At 38.1% G+C, this 20,540-nt stretch overlaps 1 protein-coding gene across 4 annotated transcripts in view; it reads left to right on the top strand.

Moving 5' to 3' along the window:
* The first annotated feature begins 3,442 nt into the window (after window positions 1-3,442).
* dyrk4 (dual-specificity tyrosine-(Y)-phosphorylation regulated kinase 4) overlaps window positions 3,443-20,540 on the top strand; it is a 33,077-nt gene continuing 15,979 nt past the window's right edge. For 2 of the 4 annotated variants that reach the window (XM_016483686.1, XM_016483687.1), the window contains exon 1: window positions 3,443-3,527. In XM_016483686.1, coding sequence (XP_016339172.1) covers window positions 3,474-3,527 — 54 coding nt within the window. In that variant the 5' untranslated portion in view covers window positions 3,443-3,473. Of the gene's footprint in view, window positions 3,528-17,245; window positions 18,005-20,540 lie in introns of those variants that run through there. The other 2 variants (XM_016483689.1, XM_016483688.1) reach the window with 2 other exon arrangements.

Below are 20,540 nucleotides of genomic sequence, written 5' to 3' on the forward strand. Positions count from 1 at the left end.
AGCGTCTGTTATCTATTCCATTGTTTCGGTTGGTTAACATAAGCCCCGTCCCCTTACCTTGCGGAGGACACAGCTCTGCGGACAGCTGGGTTGCCCCTTCACCCTAACAAGGCATAACTGGATTTGTAGGGGATTTACTGACTCAAGAGTCTCTTTATGAGGCTGTATCATTATTAGAGTAAACTTCACTAATGTTGACACACTCAAACTCAAATTATAAAAGCACACAACGAATCTCTGTCTGACAATATGGAATACAAGGAAAGATAATACATAATAGCAGTTCTGTATTCTTTGAGATGCCTCATCTAATCCATCACATTATCAGAGGTGTTTGTTTATAAACAAATATTGGAGTTACATCATCATACAATGGTGATTATGATATAATGGGATCGACTGTTCTACTACACTGGTGACGGAGCTGTTGTCACGCAGACAGTGCTGATTAATCGCGTGTTGACACAAGTCTTGACATGTGTCACAAGCCGACGTCGAGTTGCGTATTTCCCAGAGGTGTGCGTTTCCATGTGATGCAAAATCGCAAACCAGAAAAACATGAGTGTTGAACAGGTGAGCTCTCTTAATTTGATGAGATGCTTAAATAGTGAAACATTGGATTATAGTGGTTATGTAATCAACTAAATAATGATGATTTAATGTGGTTTAAAAAGGGATTTTGTTTGATTAACATAGATATCTTAAAAATGATTCCCAACTGCACCAGATTCAGGTCATTTGGTGATAAGCAGAACCTCAAAATTTTTGCGAAATTCACAGAATGCAACTTGCTTATGCCAACATTTTATTCATTAAGGAGTCCTTCTTTTGAGTCGAATATTTTCAGTGGATTGGTTGAACTGGTTCACAAAACTAGTCTGTCTGATTCGAATTGAAACTGTCCACTCAAGAGAAAACAAAATTATGAAATTGGATGTGAATTCGTCTGAATTTGTAAGATCTTATACAAAAATGTACGAATTTTTGTAAAAAATAAAGCGTGAATGTCTGCCGCTAAACTTAACCCTCAGTGGGGCTTAAGCAGATTGTACAAAAAACGTTCGATTGAGATTGTAAAGTCATACGCATTTGCTACCAATTTGCCAAAACATAAAATTGTTACAGGGATAGTTCACCCAAAAATGGAAACTCTGTCATTAATTACTCACCCTCATGTCATTCCAAACACGTAAGACCTTCGTTAATCTTCAGAACACAAATTAAGATATTTTTGATGAAATCCGAGAGTTTTCCGACCCTGCATAGACAGCAACACAACTGACACAAAGCCCAGAAAGGTAGTAAGGACATTGATAAAAAAGTCCATGTGACATCAGTGGTTCAGACATGTTTATAAAGACAGTTTCATGTACAGCATGCATCTTCCTCTGCTTGTAAACGAGGCGCAGCACATCCAGGTTCTGCATCAGAATGCTGGCTCCTGAGTCTGCAGCATCACACTCATCATAGTTCACAAGTCATAGTACTCTTGTGAACACGTGTCAAAAACTGACACGGAAAAGAAGAAATTGTTGAATAAAGTCATTATTTTTGTTTTCTTTGCACAAAAAAAAATTCTCGTAGCTTCATAACATTACAGTTGAACCACTGATGTCACATGGACTATTTTAACAATGTCATCCTTACTACCTTTCTGGGCCTTGAACGTGTCAGTTGCGTTGCTGTCTATGGAGGGCCACAAAGCTCTCATCAAAAATATCTCAATTTGTGTTCTGAACGGGTTTGGAACGACATTAGGGTGAGTAATTAATTACAGAATTTTCATTTTTGGGTGAACTATTCCTTTAAGAGTGTGTTGAACTGTCAGAGCAGTTGTCGGGTCAACAACTATTCAATCATTGAACATGATCTGTCTCTGATCACTGGTTCTTGGTTCGAAAGATCCAACTGGACTATATATAATGCATTCAATATGTTGTCAGGCACAGACTTTTTCAGTAGATTTTGTGTTGTGTCTGTTACAAAGGAAGATCACCTTGCCCTCTGACTGATGTCGTCACGTGTGTGTCTGTGTCCATACGGTATGGTTGTGTTAAGGATGCACAGACAGTGACATAACAATTCTCAGCTTACCTGTGTGACAGAAAACTCCTTTGGCCACCAATGGTCTAATGCCACATATAGTGTTTAGTAAACAGATAGTTCTTAAACTACCCACAATGCACCATGTCTTCAAAACTTCTTTCTTTAATTGTGATCATCATATCACATAAAATGTATATGTATTAAGTTATATAAATATCATATTTTATATATATATATATATATATATATATATATACACACACACACACACATATATATGTATGTATGTATAAACTGCACAAAATGGTTCAACTGAAAATTTACTCACTCTCAGGCCATCCAGGATGTTTGTTTCATGATCAGAACAGATTTGGAGAAATTTAGCATTACATCACTTGCACACCAATGCTGATAAAAACATCACAATAATACACAAACGACTCCAGTTAATCAATTAACATGAAGTGAAAAGCTGCATGTTTGTAAGAAACAAATTTATCATTAAGACATTTTAACTTTAAACAATTGCTTAAAGTCCATAATCCATAACACTTTCTCCAGTGAAAAAGTTCATCCCCTCTCTCACATCAAAATCCACCAACAAATTTGATTATTTGTTGTTTTGCTTGTTCAGACAAAATTACTTTTCACCGAATAAAGCAATATTGTGGATACAGCCGGTTGCATAAAAGGTTAAGACTAGTCTTAAAAGTTAGTTTGCTAATTTTTTTCTTTAAGACTGGTCATATGTTTTTTAATTCAGGTACATAAAAATGTAGATTAGTCTGAGTTGAATCCAAAAATAAGACTGATTACCCTTTGGCTAACTGCTAGTTGGTCAGACTAGTTCTTAAGACACTGTCTTAACATAGAGACTAAGTTTATGCAACTGGCCCCAGGTCTCATATTTAGACAACAGTTTGAAGTTACAAATGTTTTAATTATGAATTTGTTCATTACAAACACAGACGTTAATTGAAGGACCGGAGACGTGAATTATTGTGATGTTTTTATCAACTCTCATTCTGACGGCACCCATTCACTGCATTGGTGAGCAAGTGATGTAACACTAAATTTCTTCAAATCTGACCACCATGTTTACCTGAACGTGACACTGACATTATGCAATGTGTTTCTGAAGAGCACAAGAATGCGAGTGCAGTAAAACCAAACCTGCGGATGGCATAATATGAGCGTGTGGTGGCCTGACTGCATCTGCTTCCATCACTCCTTATCGTCAGGTTCCTTTGCTGTCTGAGCCAAACATGTCAGCACCAGACACCAGGCTCACTGGCTGGAGCTCCACACCACCCAAACAGCATCATCGCAGCCCACGCTGTAGCTGCCGTCCATTCTAGGACTGGATTTGTTATTTAATTCGTTCCCTGGATTCACCCGAACACTGTTCAGCATTGCCTGAGGTAGAAATGGGCCTGAGGGCAGAATCAGAGAGAGGGGAAGGAGAAAACAGAGGAGAGAAGGTAAGATATTGAACAGGGTGATGAAAGACTACGGAAGAACACTTTATATAATGAGCAGGTATGTGATGCTGTAGTGTCAGATGGTTGTAAATCCTTTAGGGCTTGGAATTTCCAAATTGTGATACGTCATTTGATACCAAAGAAAAAAAAGAAGAGTGTTATTATGTATTAAGTGTGTGTCTATTCCATGCGTTATAGATTAAGTTTAGCTCTCAATAGTCAACAATGTGGCCCCAAACTTTGCACACTTATGACACACCAATCCAAGTGTCATTTATTTAAAAAGGAAGGCATAAGTTGTGCTGATTTAATGTGTTTGTAATTCAGTTTAAGATAATATACATACTGTACATAAACCATAGGGGATATTCTTTTTGAAATAACAAGGTAGTCCCTTGCTTGGTGTTTCTAGTTTTTGAGGTTTCTCCCTTCACCCATGCAGGCAACCAGAGAACACTGAGGTAACTAGTCTCTTGAGCTTAGTTAACTGATGCCCATAATCCTGTAAAACATCTTTACTGGCAGACTGCATAAATTATGGTCAAATGTTTTAAATTTGATATGTGAGATCGTCACTTGTTAAGTCTAGGAAGTCTTCAAGGATGTGTCATAACCTTGAAGTGAATCTGCATATTTATATCCTTGATTTAACACTCAAGATCAAGTTTAAGATCGCCATTGGACAGCAGACTGAAAAAGATGCATTAGGTTCAAACAGAGGACAGAAAGCTTGTGCACTTATTGCTCAGCGCACCCCTTCAATAACTACACAATATATAAAACAAACACACTAAATGACTATATAAATTTTCATTGCACAAAACTTAGTTTTTGTGAAAAAGTTCACCTTTTGCGTATCTTGGATGCAGAATGCTTCTGTTTGGACTGTATGTATTCAAAACTTGAAAGCTCTAACATTAAAAACATTTCAGGTGCACAACATCTAATTAATGGCATCCACCATTAAAAAAAAAATGATGTTCTTTTATTTCTCTCAAGTGCTTTGCATGTGGATTCTGCGTAATAACAGGAATATTTCTCAAAGCAGGTGATTGTCTTGAAATGTATTGGTGAAGGTGGTAATGAATTTGTACACAAGTTGTGTGTGTGTTTTTTTTTTTTTTGGCATTCTATGCCTTTATTCAAGTGAGTCGGGACGCCTGAAGTGAAACGGCGCTCCAAGTCGAGCTATCGTCACCGACCGCAAGTGGTGTTTTGATGGCTAAAGTTTGACCTCTCCGATTTTCTTGCAGTTATTTCAGAATTATAACACCACTAAAATGCTCACTAGATTGAATATTTAAAATATATTTGATTTGATTTAGCTTGCATGCAGTCTAAAATTAACATGATGTGTTAGACTGCAAAATAGCAAGAAAACACGTCATGAGTTTTTGCCCACGATGACTGCCCGCAAAACAAAGATGTCACACGACCGGTATAGTCCGATTCATAAACAAAAGACTCTTTTGAACTGGTTCTTTTAACGAATCCTTCAGTCTCAATCAGCAGTTTGAATCAGACTGTTGAATGTTTTACTGAATTACCTCCCTGAATGAACCACTGAGAGGTGGTTACTTGTAAAGTAATCAAATTGTAAAGTAATCATTACATTTGGTTATGTTTGTCTCGAAATCTTTGTCTGTACATCAAGTTGTGTGTACTTAAAATTTGTTATTAGTGTGATTGTATGCACAGTATAGAATTTATATAGTGAAGTGTGCCAGCTTTTAAAGGGATAGTTCACCCAAAAATGAAAATTCTGTCTGTTACTCACCCTCATGTCGTTTCAAACCCATAAGACCTTCGTTCATCATTCGTCTCCTCCGCATCACCCTGATGCGTGACACAGCTGGCACAGAACAGCATACACTGTTTACGTCCAGCGGATATTCTCCAAAATGGCGCTACAGGGTGATGCGGAGGAGACGAATTGTTGAATAAAGTCGTTTTTTCTTTTCTTTTGCGCACAAAAAGTATTTTCGTAGCTTCGTATAACTGCGGTTGAACCACTGATGTCACATGGATTATTTTACAGATCTCCTTGCTACGTCTCTGGACTTGGGAACATTTCAGTTGCGTTGCTGTCTATGCAGGGTCAGACAGCTCTCAGATTCCATCAAAAATATCTTAATTTGTGTTCCGAAGATGAACGAAGGTCGTACGGGTTTGAAACGACATGAGGGTGAGTAATTAATGACAGAATTTTCATTTTTGGGTGAACTAACCCTTTAATAACTTCAATGTTAGTAACTTGTTAATTGTTTAAGTATTTAAAATTATGTGTAGCTGGTAGTTACAGTCTAAAAGTAGCTGCTGAAAAAAGTTGGGTCATTTTGGAACAATCCTTGGCCTAGACAGTCCATGGGGCATCTGTGCTCAAAGATTCAGCACATTTAAAGTCTAGGTCAAAGCCAAAATGAAATCCCTGGCAACAAAAGCAAAGCTGCTCAGAGTACTTACTGTAGATGTCAGCTGTAATTTAAACATGAATAGATATTGAATGTTGTCATTGCCATCCTGTCCCATCCTCTGTGTGTGTGCATGCACATGGGTTTGTGTATTTGTGAGTGTGATAGGGATTAGCCCATGTGGGGCCTGGCCCAGACAGCTGACCTTGATAGATAACGTTACTCTTGCTGCCCATGCTGGCATAAATGAGTGGGACATTGTCAGTCTGTCTTTATGCCCACTCACTGAACGACTTTACTGTTAAACATGGACATCTGTAAATCTCAAGCATCATTATCCACCGTATTCATGAGAGATTGGAGTGTTGTTCTTATTCATTCATTTATTTTTATTAATGGTGCTTGTTAAGATTTAGAATAAAACCTAATCTTAAGAACTAGGGTTTGGCAGGTGAATTGTCCTGGGTGCTAGTGCTACGAATATGAATGATACAGAAAACGACGAGTGAAAAGTCCCATATATTTACATTTAGTCATTTTGCAGACGCTTTTATCCAAAGTGACTTACAATTGGGGAATACATAAAGCAATTCTTCTTAAAGAGGCAAACAGACACAGGAAGTGCTCGTAATACCAAGTTTCAGGCATTTGTTCAAATAAGTACAAGCTAGAAAGGGAAGGAATAAATAAAGAGAAAGACAACGTTTTTTTTTTACATTTATGATGAAGTCAAGTAGCGTCGAAAGAGATGAGTTTTCAGCTGTCGCTTGAAAATTGTCAGGGGTTCAGCATTCCAGATAGGGGTGGGAAGATCATTCCACCAGCCAGGAATGGTGAATGTTCTGGTAAGTGATTTTGAGCCTCTCTGTGATGGTACCCATGAGGCGTCGCTCACTAGTGGATCTCAGACTTCTGGAGGGGATGTAGATTCGTAATAGTGAGTGGAAGTAGGCGGGTGGGGCTCTTTTGGGCTCGTTGAAGACCAGTCGTACCGCTGCATTCTGAATCATTTGTAGAGGTTTGATTGTGTTTGATGGAAGTCCAGCCAGAAGAGCATTGCAGTAGTCCAGCCTAGAAATGACAAGGGCCTGGACAAGAAGTTGTGCAGCATGCTCCGTTAGAAAGGGCTTTATCTTTCTGATGTTGTGCAATGCAAACCTGCAAGATTGAGCAGTCTTTGCAATGTGGTCTTTAAAGGTCAGCTGGTCATCAAAGATTACACCAAGATTTCTGAACGAAGTTGATGGGGCTATTTGTAGAAGAACCTAGCTGGATGGTGAAATAATGCTGTAGCGTTGGAGTGGCAGGGAAGACAAGAAGCTCAGTCTTTGCCAGGTTGAGCTGTAGGGGATATTCTTTCATCCATGCCGAGATGTCCGCCAGGCAGCCTGAGATCCGGGCAGCTACCGTTGGATCATCTGGTTGAAATGAGAGATAGAGCTGTGTGTCATCAGCATAGCAATGGTAGGAGAAGGCATGTGCCTGTATGATGGGTTTGAAATGAGCAGACCAGTGCCCCCACCCCACCCAACCTGACTTGGGGTGTGAGAGAAAGAGAAATTGTTAGATAGAGCAGCTGGGGCTGCTGAGTCTTCTGGATGAATCCAGGTCTCAGTCAAGCCCAAGATTTTGAGTGTGGGTTGTAAAGAAAACGCAGAAATTAAGTATGCTTTGTTGACAGCTGACTGACTATTCCAGAGACCCAAAGAGAAAGAAAGAGGTGCAGTAGAAGATGTAGCGATAGGATGCAGGTTAGCAAGATTGCATTGCCGTCTGCGTGTGATGTTAGAGCGTTGTTGAGAGACAACCGGAATGTAATGGTAACACATGATAGAGGTGGAAAGGAGAGAAAGGAGTGTGCAAAGGGAAAAAAGAGAGTACTTAAGTGCATTGCCCGATTTCGTTGATCGGTTAAAGTCGCACAGGTAAAAATTGCAGGTCTTTACACTAATAGGTCTTCACACGAGGAGGCTGAATGCTTCCGCTGTTGCTTCTGTGTCAGCTGACAAATAACAAATAAATACACAACCACCCAACACTTCAGAGAAAACAGCTGTGGCTGCCTTGTTAATTAGCCCACCAACAAAGTCGCAGGTCTTTACACTCGTTGGTCTTCACACGAGGGCTGAACGCTTCCGCTGACGCTTCCCCGTCAGTGCACAGACATCAAAGAAATATTCAGTCTAAGGGCCTGTTTACACCTGGTCACTTCATGCGTTTTTTCTGATCGGATAGCTATCCGATCTTGAAAAGACCAGGATATTCGAGACGGATATAAATCCGATCACTCAAACCACTTCAGGAAGTGGTCTGGGCCGCATTCCAGACGAAACTCGACAAGTGTAAATGCATCTGGTTATTGAAACCACATATGTAAATTTTACTCCTCCCAAAATGATAAAATAATAAACGTGTGAGAGCGTGTTACAGGCTATATGACATTAGTCAGACTGCGCTAATGCAAGACGCATCGCTGCGGACGAGTAGCTGAGTATCTCTTCAGCAAGCCGACGCACGAACTGCCGAGAATTAAACTGAAAGTAAGACGCAGACAGTCAACACACAATCATCTTCATTAAAAGTAGTAAGACAAACTTATCTTTCCAGTGCTGATGCCGCACGCTCTCCTATTGCGGTCTTTGATCTTGAAATCAGTATCAGTTACAAAATATTATTACTTGCCTATAAGGCCCTTAATGGGTTAGCTCCTGCGTACCTAACTAGCCAATAGCGTTCGTTTATATCACAGCTTGGGCTAGAGCCGTTCAGAGCCGTTGAGCTTCGTAAAGCCGCATTTGACAGGGTATGCCAGCCACAATCTCATCCATATTGCTATAAAATATAGCATTCTGTGTAGAATTCAAATAGCTCCGATACATTTGTGGTCTGCGCCGACTCGCGCATGTGATCCGCTCCGTGCTATCGTGTCTCTGAACCGGAGCAGAGTGTTAGCGTGACACAGCGCGAAACCAGACTTCTTTTTTTCCTCAATGGAAAGCCTATTTACACTGTTTGAATCGTTCCCTGTCCCCTATATAGTGCACTACGTGCCATTCACTGTACAGAAAATACCAATTCTGTGGACAAGTGACCGATTTCAGCCGCGGCTTCAGCGTCTATTTTATAGTGTAGGGGGCGGGCGCTTCGGATTCTAGAGAGCATTTGATTGGACAGAGAGTTTGATGAGAAGCTGAAGTACGATGTGACGTCAAAAAAATCGTTGAGCCATTTTGGTGGAAGTGACGAACTGCAAGCTTTGAATGCTTATATCTTCTAAATGCGAATTTTGTCACTGTTTTGGAGCACACTGCATTATAGATAACCTTAAGACTAACATATTGATACTAACACCCAAAAAACTTTAATTTTGATTTCATGGGGACTTTAAGTGCAGGAAGAGAGCAATGCAAATAACACAGGCTCCTTCTTAGCTGACGGCAATTATTATAATTACCCGTAAGTGCAATCAAAAATACAAACTAGATTACCCATAGATTTACACTGAAGGAGGGATCTATATTACATATCATAGAGATTTAAATGTCGACTTTGTTGGTTTAAGCAACCAATTAGAACACTCTAGCAACCACATAGCAACGCCCTGGCAACCTCCCACATCATCTTAAAAGGTTTTGCACAGGCATTTTGGAATTTAAAAGTCTTTTTGAGTATATAATATTTAAAAGTGTATCTATAGTACAGGTTACAGTGATTTAATTAGCATGCTGAAAGCTTTAGCTGTTAGAGAGTTTAAATGGCAAATCACTGGCAAGTGGCTATAAATGCATCTTTAAGTAGTGCTGTTACAGCTATACATGTTCAGGTCGACATTTTTAGACTTTGTGTCAAGGCTTGCTCTGTTTTTTAATAATCTCGCATTTTTTCAGTACGGTATGTTACGTTAAAAATAGTCCAACTTTTAAAAGTTTGTTTCATAGCCACGAAACCAGTCTATTTACATGCTTCCTTAAGACCTTCCTTAATATTTAGCCTTTTCTTAGTAATATTATATATTATATATACAATACTACACTAGGTCACCCAACTGACTATTTTTCAGCTACAACACTGCTTATACTGTTTAATTATATTAGTGCAAGCGCAGGCCTAAATTGGTCATCAACATACTTGACCTGTTAAGTAGACCTGTTAAAATAGACTGCCATCTGTAGTTTCAATAAGACGCACATATATATGGTCATGTGTAAAAATAACGTCTTAGCAAAGGTGTGGACTTTACCTCGACTTTATCTTTTGGCTTCCTAAACGTGTCACATGTGGTTAATCCATATAGCCTCTACTCTGCAACACTTGCTCTATTGGATGACCCTATTCTCACCTGAACGACTTATATCCACTTGCTGATCACTACATATGCTTAACTTGCATATCTGCCAGCTAGGTCATTAGCCATCAGTCTGTTGCATTCATGAATATATACATTGTTGAACATTTGTAATATCATGGGTGATACTGACTTTGTAGCCACACCCAGTTTGCACCATCAATATAAGTAGCATTAACACTAGATTAGATGAGCTAGAAATAGGAAGGCTAGAAAGTTTGTTCTCATAAGGTTTAGTATCATTTGTAGAAGCCACTATATTTGATTATCTAATGTACTAACGTTCATTCATTTGTAAGAGTGGCTTAGATGTAATTTCAGGGCCACAGTAAATTAAAATCATAACTGTTCCATGAGGATTATGACTATAATCCTCCAAATTCACTTTATTCTCAGGAATTGCTTCTGTTCTTCAGTTGTTGTTTTTTACTGCCACAACAATAACGTTTCTTTAGATTAAGAACTTGGAACTGAATTGTAAACAGTATGGGTGTATTTTTTTATATATATATTTTGAAATTTGAAGATATTTCCCAACTGTGTTCACAACTAGGAGTGTCCAGTCCTGCTCCTGGAGGGCCACCTCCCTGCTGAGTTTAGCTTCAACTTTAATTAAACAAGCCTGAACCAGCTAAATAAGGTCAAAAGGAATAATCGAAACTCCCAGGCAGGGGTGTGTTTCCCAAAACCATTGTTAGCTAACTATAGCCTAGTCGTTAGTTCCACTGAACTCTATTGGTAACAACAGAACTTATGACCATATTTGCTTTTGGGAAATGCACCCCAGGTGTGTTGACCAAGTTAGAGCTAAATTTTGTAGGAAGGTTGGTCTTCAGGACTGAGACTGGCAACCCCTGACATAAATTTAATGTTGATGTGTGTATTACAGGAGTGTCCAATCCTGCTCTTGGGAGTGCCACCTTCCAGCGGAACAGGGGTGTCCAAACTCTGTCCTGGAGGGCCACTGTCCTGCAGAGTTTAGCTCCAACCCTAATAAAACACACATGAACCAGCTAATCAAGGTCTTCAGGATAGCTTTAACTTTAAGGCAGGTGTGTTGGAGTTAAACTTTGCAGAACGGTGGCCTATCAGGGGCAGGTATGGACAACTGTGGGGTATTGGATTAAAATACTTTACAAGAACTGATCTTAATCCAAATTACTCTGTTACCTCTGGAGAAATTTGATAGAAGAGGCAAAGTTTTAATGACAGTTCCAAGCTGTTCTATTTTAAAACTCTTTTATTGCCAGAAGACCTGTAATGTCATAGTAGATTGTAACACGTCCACCTCACATTGAAAACCCCAGTGGCCATGTGATTAAGGCAACACATTTGTTACATAACCATTGAGTGACACAATTAAAGTGATATGTTTAAGGTCTTCCAAATGTCAGTTACAATGTAAACACAAAGTTGGTAAACACATTCCCATTCTCAGCTGATGGCAGGTGCACAAGATCCAATTTGTTCTCTCCTAAGTGGCGCTGAGAGATGTGGGTATACACATTAGACCCCAAGCCCCCATGGATGAAAAAGTCAGAAATATTATCCTCTATGGAGGCAAATGGCGGAGGTATCACTATGAAGGGAAGGGCTAGTTTTCCCACTCTCTCCGTGCTGGAGCAGGAGAAACCAAAGCCTATGTGTGCATGCCGGGAGATAAGATTTCCTCTCTGCACTTCACTGCTGTTTGTCAGCGTCCTGGGGGAATGTGAGCGGTGGAGGGGAGGAAATATCTCCGGCTCTGTCTCCAGGAGACAGCCTCTGGGAGGGAGGAGTTACCAGAAGTCCCAACAGAAGTCGCTTATGCTGCCCCTGAGTGGAGCTCCACTGTCAGGGACCCTGATGCTTCCCATAGAGGAAGATGGCACTGAGAGCCCCCACTGCTCAGCCTCCGGCTCAGGATGGCTCCCTTGTGGAGTCTCGTCCACACGTCACCAAGCTCTCCCTGAGCACCCCACATAGCCACCCATTTATCCCTGCCTGCAGCACACATCTCCTCGAACAGAGATGTGGAGATGGCACGTGAAACAGACTCTTAGATCCAGAGCAGAGAGGCGAGTGCAACTACATCTTCTTTGATCCCAGATCCAGAGATTGTGCATCTTTGCACAAGCACATGTCTGAAGAAGTCTGAAAGAAGGGGATCCCTTTGGATTGTTCATTCTGGACTGTGGAGCTCTAGATCATCGAAGACCAAAGAAGTTGTGGTTAACTCCAGGGCTCCTTACCAGCAAGTGGACATGACGTAGTGGGACTGAGGCCTATGGTTACTGCAGTATGGGGAGACCCTGTCATGGGTGGAGAAGGGACCACACCATCTTGCTGTGGCTTTGAGATCTTCCAGAACTGCTGGGGCTCCCGACAGAGTCAGAGGAACAGGAGAGTTCAACCTGAGGTAAAGATTTATGGAATTCTGCCGGCAGAATGTGCCGTCTCCTAAAATGTCCACCCCCTGTAGTAGTGCTAATGAATCATGAATAAGTGTACCTACAACTGTAGATCAGCTAGATTGCATTTCAGCTTGTTTAGTGCATTTGTAACAGTAGATGTTTTCGAAAAGGCTTTGTTCACATTCCAGATTTTGTCCTTTTAATTCTGTGTTCTGATTCGTGTTCTGCAGATGTGATATTTCAAATGCAAAGTGATAATTTCTCTTTAGTTTACAAGTCAGATAAGCTTCACATTGATTGTGGAAACCTCTATAATGCTTTACAGCCTGTTGTGAACAACTAGGTCTATTTACCTGTTGCTTAAATAGATGCTAAATAGATGCTAAATAGAATGCTCTCAGAACACATTCATGTTTTTCTTCACAATGCATAAAAGGTATTACCTAGCAAAATATCCGTCCTGCTCTTTTACATAGAGCGGCTGGTGACAAGTGGCTGCACTTTGTGAGAAAAAGTGTGCAAAAACTGAACCCTTAGGGCAGGGGTTCTCAACTCTGGCCCTCGAGGTCCACTTTCCTGCAGACTTTAGCTCCAACCTTGATCAAACTCACCAGCCTTTAACTTTCTAGTGATCCTGAAGACCTTGATTAGCTTGTTCAGGTGTGTTTTATTACGGTTGGAGCTCAACTCTGCAGGGAAGTGGACCTCGAGGGCCAGGGTTGAGAACCCATCCCTAAGGGGTACAACAGCTTGTCACTTAGGGCCAGGGATGGGCAGTATTTGAAATACAAAATACTATTTTGTTTTTAAATACCTTTTTGCATTTAAATACATTTAATCTTAGTATTTTTGTATTTAGTATTTTTGTATACTTGTTGATCCAGGAAATCAGCAGTCTAATTAAGAGGTTGATTGGCAAAAAGTATTTTTGTATTTTGAAAATACAAAAATAATAAGCTTAAATGTGTTTTGTATTTCAAATGCATATATTTGAAATACTGCCCATCCCTGCTTAGAGCAGTACCCCTAAAAGGTGTATGATAGTACCTTATAGTAGTAATATGTACCTTGTACATAGGTACTTACTTCTATTAGCCTTCTAGGGGTAAAAAATTATGGTTCAGTGATGCCCCAAGCTGTTGTACCCATAAAGACACACATTTTACCACATTATTGAGTGTGTCAAGCTCCAGAAAAGAACCATAACCAGGGATGGGCAGTATTTCAAATACTTGCATTTGAAATACAAAATACTATTCAAAATACAAAAATACTTTTTGCCAATCAACCTCTTAATTAGACTGCTGATTTCCTGGATCAACAAGTATACAAAAATACTAAGATTAAATGTATTTAAATACAAAATACATTTGACTTTTTCCATAGGTATTTAAATACAAAATACAAAATTGTATTTCAAATACATGTATTTGAAATACTGCACATCCCTGCCAGCAGTCTAATAAGGAGGTTGATTGGTGAAGTACCTTATGTATTTTGAAAATACAAAAATACTAAGATTAAATGTATTTAAATGCAAAAAGGTATTTAAAAACAAAATAGTATTTTGTATTTCAAATACTGCCCATCCCTGACCATAACAAATTTAATTTCAGTTTGTTTCTCACTCAGTTATCATGTCTTCAGAAGACTAGAAAAATAGTGCATGAGTCATAGGGCTTGACAGCTGCAGTCATCCATACACTTTCATATGGAGCAGTCTGGAAAGTCTGCAACTTCTAGACTATTCTAACTACTTTTATGTTCCATGAAAAAAGGCTACATATTTTCAACATTAATGGGAGTTGATGATAACAGAGTTTTCATTTTCAGGTGAATCTCAGACAAGACAAGCATTTTGGATCAAAGTGTTGAGATGATCAAATGATTCCTGACTCAGCCTTGTTCAAAAACCCTGATCAGTTCTCTCTAGCATTTCCCTGTGCTGCTGTATAAGGCCTTCATAGTCATTAATTAAATACTTATGCTAATAAAATCATTTATTAAATGGCTGATTAGAGAATGTAAATAAGCAGTCTATCACCTTTTAATCATTACTACATCCACAGCAGCGATTGTGTGAGTGTTGGTATTTACCTCACACGTTTCCATGACTGGTTTCAGTCATGCAGAACTGTTAGTTTCTTAATAAAGGAGCCTTGAATGGGATGGACCAGAGATGCTGGCAGGCTGCTGAGGATTGGGCTGGGAAAGAGGTGTCATGCATGTGCCCTCTCTGAGCTCCATTGTGCTGAATGAGCACTCCATCAGGAACAGTTCATCCCCATAGCTCACCATGATTACTAGAGTGCCTCTGTGTTATGTAACATAAACACTAATCATAATCAGGCCTCGTTCCCTCCTCCCACCACAGTGAGAGTGTTTGTTCTTTTGTCCCACACCTTTGTCTCTCTACTGATCTATCTCTGTCTTTTGTAGACAGTCTAGTTTGCGCTCTCAATGTAATAATTGGTTACAGCCTAAAAAGTTTCACCTAAAAACGAACATTGTCATTATTTACTCGATCTCATGTCTTTCTTTCAACTTTACTATGGTCTGCTTTTATAGTGTTTTTATATTTTGCAGGGGATGAACTGTAGTATGGATCTATTAGAAAATTATCCTTAAAAATTCTACTTTGACAATGAAAAAACAGCAGAATATGTGTTTGGAAAGACATGAGATTGAATAAATAATGACAGAATGAACTTATTCTTTAAACATTAATCCATATTCAATGCATTTAGATTCGCATTTAGATTTCAAAAAATACTCTTTAGCTATAGTAGGTATTTATAGAGGCACTCACTATGTACAGTATGTTCAAATCCAATCCAAATGCCATGCACTGTGGTTTGGTTATGCTAAAACTAAATGCCCTCCTTTTTTCTCCATCCTATCACTGATTTTCAGAACTACAATCACTATTTTTCTTAGGACTAAATTAGTAGACACAGGTTGTATCAGATACAGTGAAAAGCTTCCGCCTCTGCCATGCTTGTTACATGTGAGCAGAGCTAGTCTATAGGGAATAGGTGTGAAAAAAAGTGTCAACTTGCTACCTTCTATATTTGCCATTTATGAAGGCTTGAAGTGTTTTGTATAGCTAGAATAAGTCAAACTGTCTCCAGTAAAATAGACTTTTGATGGCCATCTGATAAAAATTCAATAGACATTACAAATGGTTTAAAAAGACAATTTTTTATATATTTAATTAAACATAAATATATCACTATAGCTCACAGCAATCAATTTTTCCAATAAAGATGTATCTGTCGTAGGCAGACTTAGGGGCTCTTCACACATTCTCACTTTCCCACTGTGAGATTTTTTAATTGGTTGGTCTATGGAAACATGCAGCCTGATATTTTGTGCCAATGCCTGGCACCAAGATGCCATGCCAACGTAAAAACAGTTAAGCTATTAAAAACTCATCTCAGAACCCCAACATGAAGTTAGTACTCTGCACTTCAATGATAGGATTTTTTTTTAAATATTATTTGTAATTGTTCTATTGTTTAATATTGAACATATACAGTATTTTACTAATATTACAACTGTGCTTATTTTCTGTTATATTATGTTTTGATAAAAAAAATTATTAAACACTTAATTAAATTTAATTTACCAATAATATTTGATTCTATTCACACACGTTTATAACTCATTATTGTTGTTGTTTTGTTTTGTTTTTTTGTGCAAAAGTGTCCCATATATTTGGCTGGTTGTGTGATCTCAACATGTCTGCCCCCACAATGCGGGACCACCTTTATGTAGAATAAAATCACTTTATTTTCACCGCTCAGTCATAATTATTCACCTAAACACATTTGTCAACAGTACTATTAATTTTTAGGTGTACAAATGTACTTTTTTCACTAATGCAACTAGCCTACACGATCTCCCGTTCAAATCAAAGCCCAATTAATCGCGGAGGTAATAAGGTTGAGTGAGGGGCGTTTTTAAGCTCTTGGCTCGCTCACTGCTCTTCTGTCATTTTGAAACAGTTAAGCTATTAAAAACTCATTTCAGAACCCCAACATGAAGTTAGTACTCTGCACTTCAATGATAGGATTTTTTTTAAAATATTATTTGTAATTGTTCTATTGTTTAATATTTAACATATACAGTATTTTACTAATATTACAACTGTGCTTATTTTCTGTTATATTATGTTTTGATAAAAAAAATAATTAAACACTTAATTAAATTTAATTTACCAATAATATTTGATTCTATTCACACACGTTTATAACTCATTATTGTTGTTGTTTTGTTTTGTTTTTTTGTGCAAAAGTGTCCCATATATTTGGCTGGTTGTGTGATCTCAACATGTCTGCCCCCACAATGCGGGACCACCTTTATGTAGAATAAAATCACTTTATTTTCACCGCTCAGTCATAATTATTCACCTAAACACATTTGTCAACAGTACTATTAATTTTTAGGTGTACAAATGTACTTTTTTCACTAATGCAACTAGCCTACACGATCTCCCGTTCAAATCAAAGCCCAATTAATCGCGGAGGTAATAAGGTTGAGTGAGGGGCGTTTTTAAGCTCTTGGCTCGCTCACTGCTCTTCTGTCATTTTGAAATACACATGGCTTTGGGAATGACGATGTACTGATAGGCGTTATTTATTGGGGTCCCATCGTTCGTTGACAGATGGAAACTTAAAGAGAGAGCAGTAAACAGATAGTGGCGAAGGCGGTGCCGTTGCATACTCAAAGCTCGTGTCAAAGCGAGGAAATTGTGAGCGGAGGCACTCGCGGCAAGTAGACTACACACTAACAACTCGTGCCTGCAAGCCGGTTGTGTTATTAGAGGCTAACTCGTGCAGCTGCACATTTGGACATTGTGCCATAACTGTCCTGGATTACCACTTTAGGAACGCCATGACTTGGCAAACAAATGCAGTGTGTTAGGATGGAAGGAATATGGGTTCAGTGATAGGTAAGCGCACGTAAACAAATCTATATAGAGTGCAAGCAGGCTGGAAAACCTGAACAGGTGGCATATCTCGGGACATACACGTCAAGTGGAGCAGACGGACAGCTTGCCTCTTTCCGTTAATCTCCTGCTGACGAAAGCTTTTCAACCCCTCTCTGCCTCATCGGGAAACACTTCATTTCGCGAAGTTCTCGCTGCTATTTTCCAGTGCTGACAGAACGGGTTCCGGTGTCTTACAGGATTCTTGAGATGCACATGCAAGTTTCCTACTGGATTTAATAGCGAACGTGTTCTTTCTTTCTTATGCCTTATGACTTGGATGTGGATGTGATATCCACTTGTCAAAAAGCGACATGTTTCCTGAAATTAATAACAAGGTAATGTATGATTAGCAAGTTATGCCTTCCTTCGCATGCATTTAGGATTACTCTTGTTAAAAGCTTCAAAACTTATATTTGCAGCATAGTTATCTGATTGTGGTTGTACTGAAGTTTGCTATCAGGCTATTATGAAAAAAAAAAAGAAGTTTTAACAGTATAGCCTACAGTCGTAGGCTATATGAAATAGTTTATTCATGTATGTTTTATTAGATATTATTGGTACGCCTTTTAAAATGTAGCCATATCATGGAAAGCACAGTTTATGTAATACCATAATGATATTTCATACAGTTTATTGCTGTTATAGCGGTAACTTGGTATCAGTCTCCACTGTTCTTAAAAAGAAAAATAAATTAACCGGGGGAAAACAAAATCTTTTTTTAAATTAGATTAATTTATTTTTATTTCAATTATATGCATGTTAATTATTATATATTGGTATTTTATTTTTTTTTACAAACTTTTATTTTGGCGGAAACCATAATCATAATAGGGCTAAACTATAATGCTGTGATCAAAAGAAAAGTGTGTGTGTGTATGTATATATAGTTTATATTTGTGTATAAAATATATAGCTAATTATAAGCCTATATATACTTTTCAGAAGAAGAAAATGTGGTTACCATGGTAATTTTGTAAGGGACTATAAAGAACTTCCTCACATTGTTTTATTTGGTTATTTGCTCAGATTTCATTGCACTTCGCCTTCTAAGAATCAGAACTTACAGTAACACGAGAGTCTAGGCCTATTTGATTGCGTTCCGTTCTGTGTATTTTCGGTTTTATTGATTATAACATTTAGAGTGCAAGGTTACATTAAATTATGCAGGAGTCCCAATCTTCTATTCATCCTGCCACTCCAGCATTGAGATTTATCCCACTGCTGTGTTTAATGAAATGCATTGGCGACAGTGCATTGTCTGTGTTCTGTCAAAGATTGATGTTAAAAGCACCCCTTGCACCATATGAGTATATTTGGTCTGAACATGTGATGCTTAAAAAACCTCAAGCCAGTGTCTAAGTATGAACCATCCTTTAAGGTGACTGTCAGCAAATGATTCAGTACTGAGCTCCAAGTAAAGGCATTAAGAGTCTTGAGTATTAAGAAAGGCATATGATGTATATTTGAGCCTTTTGGGGTGTGGTTTGGGCTTCACTCATGATCATAGTTTCTTCTTTATTGGGGTGGCCCAAATCCTCTATTGGTCTGTCTGTGTATGTGATACCAAAATGTGTAAACCATTGGTGGTGGGCTTAAACACCAATTTATTTTTTTAAATAGCATATGGAATATAAAATTGGGCTCATTGTATAGTGAAAGTCATTGGTTTAGCTCACAGTAGACTTTTAAAAATAAAGGTTCCACAAGGGTGTTTTCAAAGTGATGCAACAGAATAACCATTTTTAGTTCCCCAAAGAACCTTTCAGTGATCTGTTCTTATAAGATCCATTTTTCTTAGTGCAAAGAACAATTTAACAATCTAAAGAACCTTTATCCATTATAAAGAACTTTTTGTGGAATGGAAAGTTTCCATGAATGTTAAAGATTCTTCATGGTTTAACCATAGATGCCAATAAAGAACCTTTATTTTTAAGAGTATAATTTAGAGATGCATTGATATAAAAATTCTGGCCGATAATTGTTTTCATGATTTTTAAAATTCTATTCTATTTTGTTTTAATATAATTAAAATGAAAATCAAATGTTTTATATGCTACAATCAAATTTAGCCATCACAACATTAAAATGTAAGCATGAAAAATTGATATTCATTTTGAGATGTACTAAATATTACATTTTACAGAATTAAATTGTTAATATTTTTAAAGATGAACTCTAAGTGAGCTTGAAGCTCAATGATTGCAAACGTAATCTACATGTAAAAATGAGAAACTATCATGCACAATTAAATATCCAATATTAACCAATTCCAATACATTTTATATTGGCTGAAAAAAAAATCATTCAAAAATTGCTACTAAATTTCGCTAATACAAAGAAACAGTAAGTAACACATTGAATTAAATGTGAAAGATACATTTTATATTGGCTGAAAAAAAAATCATTCAAAAATTGCTACTAAATTTCACTAATACAAAGAAACAGTAAGTAACACATTGAATTAAATGTGAAATTTTGAAGTAGAAAATCTGAAATAGTATTTTGTTGTACTCCAATAATCTTTGCTTTATTTACAACTTCGAAAGTAAATCATTTTTAATCGTGTGGTACCAATATTTTGTGCATCCCTAATCAATATAGATCAGAAAAATGTCAAATCACCCAAGGAATGAATGCAATTTTTCTTGCATTTTATTGGCGAATCTGTCTCACCCTTGCATTGCACACTGACCCACATTGTAACACAAAGCCCTTGGTCCTGAACATAGCAACTCAAAGGTGTTAATATTTGAATGAGTCTTTTAAAGCCCGGGGCTCACATTGCACAGCTGACTGGCCGCAGTCTAAGTGTAACAAATTTTTACTGCCTGTTTTCTAAATGCATCTCTTTGTTGCTGCCACAGTGGAATC

Source organism: Sinocyclocheilus anshuiensis, unplaced genomic scaffold, assembly GCF_001515605.1.
Source record: "Sinocyclocheilus anshuiensis isolate Anshui unplaced genomic scaffold, SAMN03320099.WGS_v1.1 scaffold1102, whole genome shotgun sequence".
Lineage (NCBI taxonomy): Eukaryota > Metazoa > Chordata > Actinopteri > Cypriniformes > Cyprinidae > Sinocyclocheilus > Sinocyclocheilus anshuiensis.